General features: G+C 34.8%; 1 protein-coding gene across 3 annotated transcripts; it reads left to right on the plus strand.

Annotated features, from left to right (window-relative positions):
- Positions 1 to 773: 773 nt before the first annotated feature.
- Positions 774 to 5,804, plus strand: LOC120216127 (probable protein phosphatase 2C 76). Of its 3 annotated transcripts, XM_039213641.1 has the most exons (9): positions 774 to 966; positions 1,036 to 1,117; positions 1,504 to 1,631; positions 2,720 to 2,818; positions 3,042 to 3,200; positions 3,687 to 3,773; positions 3,905 to 3,996; positions 5,083 to 5,157; positions 5,520 to 5,804. In XM_039213641.1, exons 1-9 carry the CDS (start codon positions 855 to 857, stop codon positions 5,685 to 5,687), a joined length of 1,002 nt encoding a protein of 333 aa, XP_039069572.1. In that variant the 5' UTR covers positions 774 to 854; the 3' UTR covers positions 5,688 to 5,804. The 3 variants fall into 3 exon arrangements, with proteins under 3 accessions (XP_039069572.1, XP_039069574.1, XP_039069571.1); XM_039213640.1 differs by having other exon boundaries at positions 775 to 1,117; XM_039213643.1 differs by lacking the exons at positions 5,083 to 5,157; positions 5,520 to 5,804 and adding an exon at positions 4,787 to 4,940 and having other exon boundaries at positions 774 to 1,117.
- The last annotated feature ends 924 nt before the right edge of the window (positions 5,805 to 6,728 follow it).

Genomic DNA, 6,728 nt, shown 5'->3' on the forward strand with positions numbered 1-6,728 from the left:
AAGATTGAAGAGTGCCACGTTGCGCCTCCTCTTCATTGCCAGCCTACCCAAGTTCGCCAGCTCTCTCTCTCACTATCGTCTTTCCATCCCGTACTCTCTCTATCTACTTATCTCTTCACATCGCTTTCTCCCCTCTCCCTCCCTCTCTCTCTCTCTCTCTAGGGTTTCAGATTCTCGTCGCGTTTTCTATTTTTTCTACAATTACCTTCGCGGTCGATTTCCACTGGTCTCCACTTCAGATTTAGATCCTCCACGTGTTCTAACCTCGACCCGACCCGATCCGATCCTTTCCCCCACCTTTTTTAATCCAAAATTATGGACGAGAGAGATCCCCTTTTTGTTTGTTTATTTTCGTTTAGAGTTGATCGTTAAATGATGCGCTTTTGATTATTTATCAGCTCAGCGAATGAATTAATTACAACAAAACCGAATGTCAGATTTTGATTCCCCCTCTCTCGATATATATATATATATATATATATATATATATATATATGTTATTGGGTTGGTTAAACTTACGTAATTCAAAATATCAGCTTAATCTTGCTAGATTTTCCTTATGGATATTAAAAGCTGTTGATTAAAAACATATGCTACTAGAATATTCGACATGAACGTGTACTGATTCAATTTTGTTGGAAGCGATTTATTTAGTCTATGCGAATTACTGGAGTTAATTGCGTCGTTCTTTTATTGAACGACCGTTTGAGAATTAGTTACTGTGTTGAATAGTTATATTTGTAAAGTTAAAAAATCTTGTTGATTTTATATATTTTTAATGATTTTGGTTTGCACCATTGTGCGTGGTTTTGAAGATCTGGCTCTAGAAAGCCATAAGTGAGACAACAGTTTAGATGGTATGCAACAGTTGTTTAAAGAGTATAATTGTTCAAACTGGGCAGATAGGAACAATATTAACCTGGAAAAGGCTGCATTTACGAAGTACTGCCAGGACTTTATATGCCGGTGGTGCTGGATTAACTTTTCGGTGGAATCGTGACTTCCGAACGAGTACTAAGATGATGGTTGATTCAGGTGCTGCGGCAAGCCAGGGTCCTGTTGTCCATAAATTCCCTGAGAAAGATGATGGTGGATATGTTAGTGGAGGGTGGAAAAGGTAAATATTAGTTTTCCAACCGGTTTTAATTAGTTGTTTTTGTCTTATAGTTCGAGCTATAAGCACAGCCAGTTTTCATGAATGCCATGATTGGTTTAGAATCAAACATGCATGTTGGCGGCTAGAAATTTATGACTTTGTTTCTGGATAATTTTTGCCAGGAAGGTACTTGTATAGTGAATAATAATTATCGTCAGATTCGATTTTGATCTGTACTTTGCATGTTTGAAGTATGGTTCAGTGAACATAATAACTAATGATGGAAAGCTAGATTTAGTTCTGATAGTGGTAGTCAGTGACTGTTTATACAATATAAAGAATTCAATAATGTGAATCTTATATGTGTTGATATGTTTCATAGTACATTTCTTACTCTGATTTGGCAGTGAGGATGGAAAACTAAGCTGCGGTTATTCAAGCTTCAGGGGAAAGAGAGCAACCATGGAAGATTGCTATGATATCAAAACTTCCAAGATTAATGGGCAGACAGTCTGCTTGTTTGGAATCTTTGATGGTTAGTTTCTCTCTTATCATTGCTTTCTTTGTAAAACGATGTGAAATAAAAGACTATAAATTTGAGGTAACATATTATTTAAAAGCGCTTAGTGGGTACCGTCCAAAAGGATCATTGAAGAAGTACTTACTACAATCTGGGGCTAGTCTTTTCCCAGGATCTGGATTTTCACTACCACAAGACTGATAATGCAAAGAAATGCTAAAACATACAAGTTTGCTGATGGTATGATATGTTTGTGGTTTAAAGCTATCCAAAGGGGTATCTCTTTCTTTACCTCTGTCCTAGGGAGGGTTAAAGATAGGTTGATCATAGAGAGTGATAGCAGAGTTGCAGTAGACTGGATCAATAAGGTTGTCTCATGTCCAGCTGTTTATGGTTTCATTGTTAGAGATATTGTTGAGTGTCTTAAAACTGTCGGGGGGGTTGTTAGATGGATTGCAAGGACAGCTAATATGGATGCCGATGCTCTAGCAAAGGCTGGTATAGGTTGATTATTATGTTGTTGACTTCTATAGTTCGGTTTTAAGGCTCAAGAATTGTTGTAAGGGTTCTACTTGGATTTTTCTTTCCAAGGTTGTAATTCTTATTTTCTTCAATGAAATTATAAGGCACTCTTTTCCTCCTTCCGATGATTAAGAAGCTTCTTTACAAGCTCCATTAATCAAGAAGGAGGTTTTTAAAGAGACCTTCAAATCTTATCAAAAAAAAAAAAAATCTGTGTGCATATAATCTGAACAAGTTCAATAACCTTGGAGTAGTGTATTGGGACATGCTTACAACTAATTAGTGGCATAAGTGTCCAATGTTTCCTTGGTCAAAGACATCTTCTAAGCTTTCTTGTGATTTCATTTAAATCAGAGTAGAAGCCAATATGTGATTATGATAATCCATCTGTCTTATTTTTAATAAGCATCTCAAAAGTGCCTCCGGATGTATGATTTGAGTTTTGACCTATTTATATTGTAAGCCCAGCAATGCTTTCTTGGATGATAAGTAAAATTTCCTGAGAGTAAGATGCCATTCATGTCTGAGAATGACAGCTTTTGTTAACCTGTGATTTTAACCACTATCATTTGCAATTGCAGGGCATGGTGGTTCTCGTGCTGCTGAGTATTTGAAGCAATTCCTTTTTGAGAAACTAATGAAGCATCCACAGTTCACGATTGACACCAAACTTGCAATAAGTGCATTCAAGATCTCTGACATGCCGTGTTATGGAGCATATAAATTATTGCATGTCCTTTGTTGTCAATTTTGTAAAGGATCCATGCAATCGCAAGTACTTGTATCTCTGTTTTGTTTCGAGTCTTTAGGTTGCATTCTCATGGGCTTGTGTCCACATAAATATAATCAACCCATTTGATAGTTTTCCGTAATTTATATTGGCTTCAATGGATATGCTTGCAGGTGAAACATATCAACAGACTGATGCAGATTTATTGGATTCTGAAAGAGATACTTATCGAGACGATGGTTCAACTGCTTCAACTGCAGTGTTGGTTGGTAACCATCTATATGTTGCCAATGTTGGAGACTCACGAACTATAATATCAAAGGCTGGAAAAGGTATTCTATGCATTTTTAGTGCTTATTGATATGTTAGTAACAAGTGCATCAATACATGCGGTAGTATATGCTTCCTTTAAACACTTTTACTCAATGATGATCGTGAATAGCTCCTTGAAATTGCTTTGCTCTAAGGGGCCAGTAAAGGAAAGAAAGCCATGCACCATATTCCGAAAGCATTTGAGTTTTTCTTTATTCTGTCCTCTAATATAAATGAATGGTCATGTCACATTATTTTGTATTTAGATATTGTGGGTTACCTTCTACTTATCTTAACCTAGTTACTGTTACTCATGAGTATGGTCAGTAATCATTAATGAGCTATATATAATATGAAATGTACGTTACATTTTTTAGGGATTGGTGTATCTTACATATGAAGCCTATGGCTTTGTTAGAGTAACTACACTTGACATGAAAATGAATGTTGCGAATTCTTAATTTGCAAATTGAGATTCCTAAAAGCAGTTTCTTTTCCTTATAAAGCTATCCCACTTTCTGAAGATCATAAACCAAATAGAAGTGATGAACAGAAGAGAATTGAAAATGCTGGAGGGGTTGTTGTGTGGGCAGGTAAACTGTTTAAAGATCCATCTTGTCTTATTGAAGTCAAGACAAATATTTTCCATTATACCTTGTGATTAAATTGGTAGAGCTGACTCCTGAAAGTTCATCATAAATTTTATTTTTGATCATGTTATCAGGAACTTGGAGGGTAGGAGGTGTATTAGCTATGTCTCGAGCTTTCGGTAATCGAATGTTGAAACAATATGTTGTTGCTGAACCAGATATTCAGGTGATCCTAAAAATTATATATCAACGAGCTATTAATCTTTAATCATTATTACATTTTATCTTATCTTGCAATTATTTTCTTCCATTATATTGCCTTGTGTTTAATATTAAGAGCTCATGTAGGGGAAACATCATCTCATGAGAATATCTTAAAAAGTTGCTTTTTATATTCATCTTTCTCTATTGACCACAAACATCCTAAAAGTCAAACCTGATATGTTAGAATCCAGCGCTAATGTGCTCTTTGTTCCTTAATTTGAATATAGGGGTGAATACCTTAGTCTCCCCCTTTTCCTGAGTTCTACCACCCCTTGCTCCATCTTAATTGGTTCTTTGATTCTATTACTTATGGTGATCTGATTACAACTCAACGCTCATAGAATTGATTTAAAAGGTAGTAGCGTAGGTTTTGAAAATTGGGTTAATGGTTTTTTTGGATAATCGATTTGTATTATCCAAGAATAAGCAGAAATCTGCTACAAAGAAACATCATACAAGTGGCTTCTGTACCTATATTCTATACATTGCTGTCAAAATCTACTAGCCTTCAATAAATAGAGTCTACTATTTACATTTTCCAATCGAACAATTTCTTTAATCCTACCTACAATTTGTTCCTCTACACTGTTCATTTCTGAAAATCCTTCTGTTTCTCTCACACTGAATCATATTGATATAAGCAGCCAAGGCTAGCTCCAATATAAAAGTTAGAAGATATTAGCCTTTAAGCCTTGTTATAAGGCCCATTGAATTTCTTTATACGGCTGAGAACCCTGCTTTGAATATGGAAGAGTCTAAGAATTTACTCCCAGATCTTCTTTGAAAAGGGACAAACAAAGAAGATATGATCCCTTTCGCCAATTCCATTGTTGCAAAGATTACAATCCAGCTGCTCAACCATTCCCATGCTCGGGAGCCTCTCTTTAGTTGGCAACCGATCTAATAAAGCGATTCTGAATAGACATTCATTAGAAACCATACCAGTTTTACCCTGCAAACTTTACTCTCCCTTCTGATCTCATTCCATTAAATCCTTGACAGGTTGTTTTGCATTAATGAAGATTTTATTCCTTATGTTATTTCTCAGGACCAAGAGATAGATGAAGAGTTTGAATTTCTTGTGCTTGCTAGTGATGGATTATGGGATGTAGTGCCTAATGAGGTAAACCTTTCTAACATGTGCATGGTTGCACTTAATTTATCCATGTATCAGGCATGCACTGTGTTTTGTTTTCGAGGAGTGTCTAAGAGTCAAAGTAATTGTTATTCAAGAGTTTTGAACTATTGTGTTAGGGAAGGAACTTGCATAAGATAAGCTTTGCCGATTTAACGTTACATTCCATAAGTTGTCGTGTTTGAGCGGCATCCAAGAGTGAACATACTAGTTATCCAGGACATTTTAACTAGTGAATAAGGAAAGAAAAATAGAAAGGGGTAGGAAACCAGTGCACACGAGTTGATGTTTTGCTACGAATAGTTTCCTACTATTTTGCACGTTATGAGTTAAAAACATTGTGTTTTCAGGATGCTGTTTCGCTTGCCCGAGTAGAAGAAGAACCGGAGACATCTGCTAGAAAGTTGACGGAGATAGCATTCACCCGAGGGAGTGCCGACAATATAACATGCATCGTGGTGAGATTCCACCACGACAAGGCAGATCCACCCAGTCCCTATCCCCAAGCGCGTGATTAGAAGTCCTTGTAGTACTGCATATGCATGTTTGGATTCATTGGAAATCTAGTTTCTAAGCTTGAAATCTGCATGTGCCTTGTGGCCAATGTGCATATATAACAAGGTGACAATTTGCAATGTCCTGTTTGTTCCCATTTCTACACTCTTTTCATCTCTATGCTTAGTTGAAATCCAATAATCCATTCAAGTTAATCTATTAACTGATCATTTTGACCATAATGAATGGTCCGGTGATATTTTGTAAATTTTAATATTTAAAGACTTAATAAAGTATCATTCTATAATCGAAATATCATTTTGTAATTTTTAATAGTAATTAACCCTAAATAAATTTAGTTAAATAAAATGTTCTTTTTTGAAAAAATTATGTCGGTGTTGACAAGGAATGCAGAAGACTTGCCGACAGTTGAACGCAGAGTCTAAAGACCAATCTTCTTCCTTATTAATTGGGAGCGAAGACCATGAATTTTCTTTTTCTCTTTTAAAATAAATCCAAGGAAGTTTCATGGGTAAATTCCATTAATTTTTAGATGAAATTGTATATCAGTTTGAAATTAAAATTTTGAAAAGTTAAATTTCATCCATTAATTTATTAATTTAACTTAAATTACGCATAAATTTATTATTAAATTATCCCCTCAATCCAATTTATTCTATATAAAACATCAATATTCAAAATTTTCTAAACGAACAATATTGAATTTTCTTATATATTTTAAATAATCTAATATATCATTTTATCATAACAATAGGTAATTAATATTTATTAAATTTAAAATTGATATGATTAATATGAATAAAATAATCAAGTTAATGAAATATCAATTAAAAATCAACATGAAAAAGGTATTGAGGTTTCAGTGGCCCTTCATATTATTTTTTCTATCCGTATGGGTTTTCAACTCAAGAAAAATAAATTTAATATAGTTTTTTATCAATTTTTTCATCGTTGATCGTTATAGTACTGGTGTGTCAGTTTACGATGCTGACTTGGTGGTCCACAGTGTTGACGTGACAATCCATTTACCATATTTAAATTAT

The sequence above is a fragment of the Hibiscus syriacus genome, unplaced genomic scaffold (assembly GCF_006381635.1).
Source record: "Hibiscus syriacus cultivar Baekdansim isolate YM2019G1 unplaced genomic scaffold, ASM638163v2 tig00110156_pilon, whole genome shotgun sequence".
Lineage (NCBI taxonomy): Eukaryota > Viridiplantae > Streptophyta > Magnoliopsida > Malvales > Malvaceae > Hibiscus > Hibiscus syriacus.

Excerpts from the sequence above, each read along its gene's own strand:
- LOC120216127 (XM_039213640.1), top strand. The coding sequence starts at position 855 with ATGGTATGCAACAGTTGTTTAAAGAGTATAATTGTTCAAACTGGGCAG. Across the intron at positions 1,118-1,503 it reads GTTAGTGGAGGGTGGAAAAG|TGAGGATGGAAAACTAAGCT; the intron begins GTAAATATTAGT and ends CTGATTTGGCAG. Across the intron at positions 3,201-3,686 it reads AATATCAAAGGCTGGAAAAG|CTATCCCACTTTCTGAAGAT; the intron begins GTATTCTATGCA and ends TTCCTTATAAAG.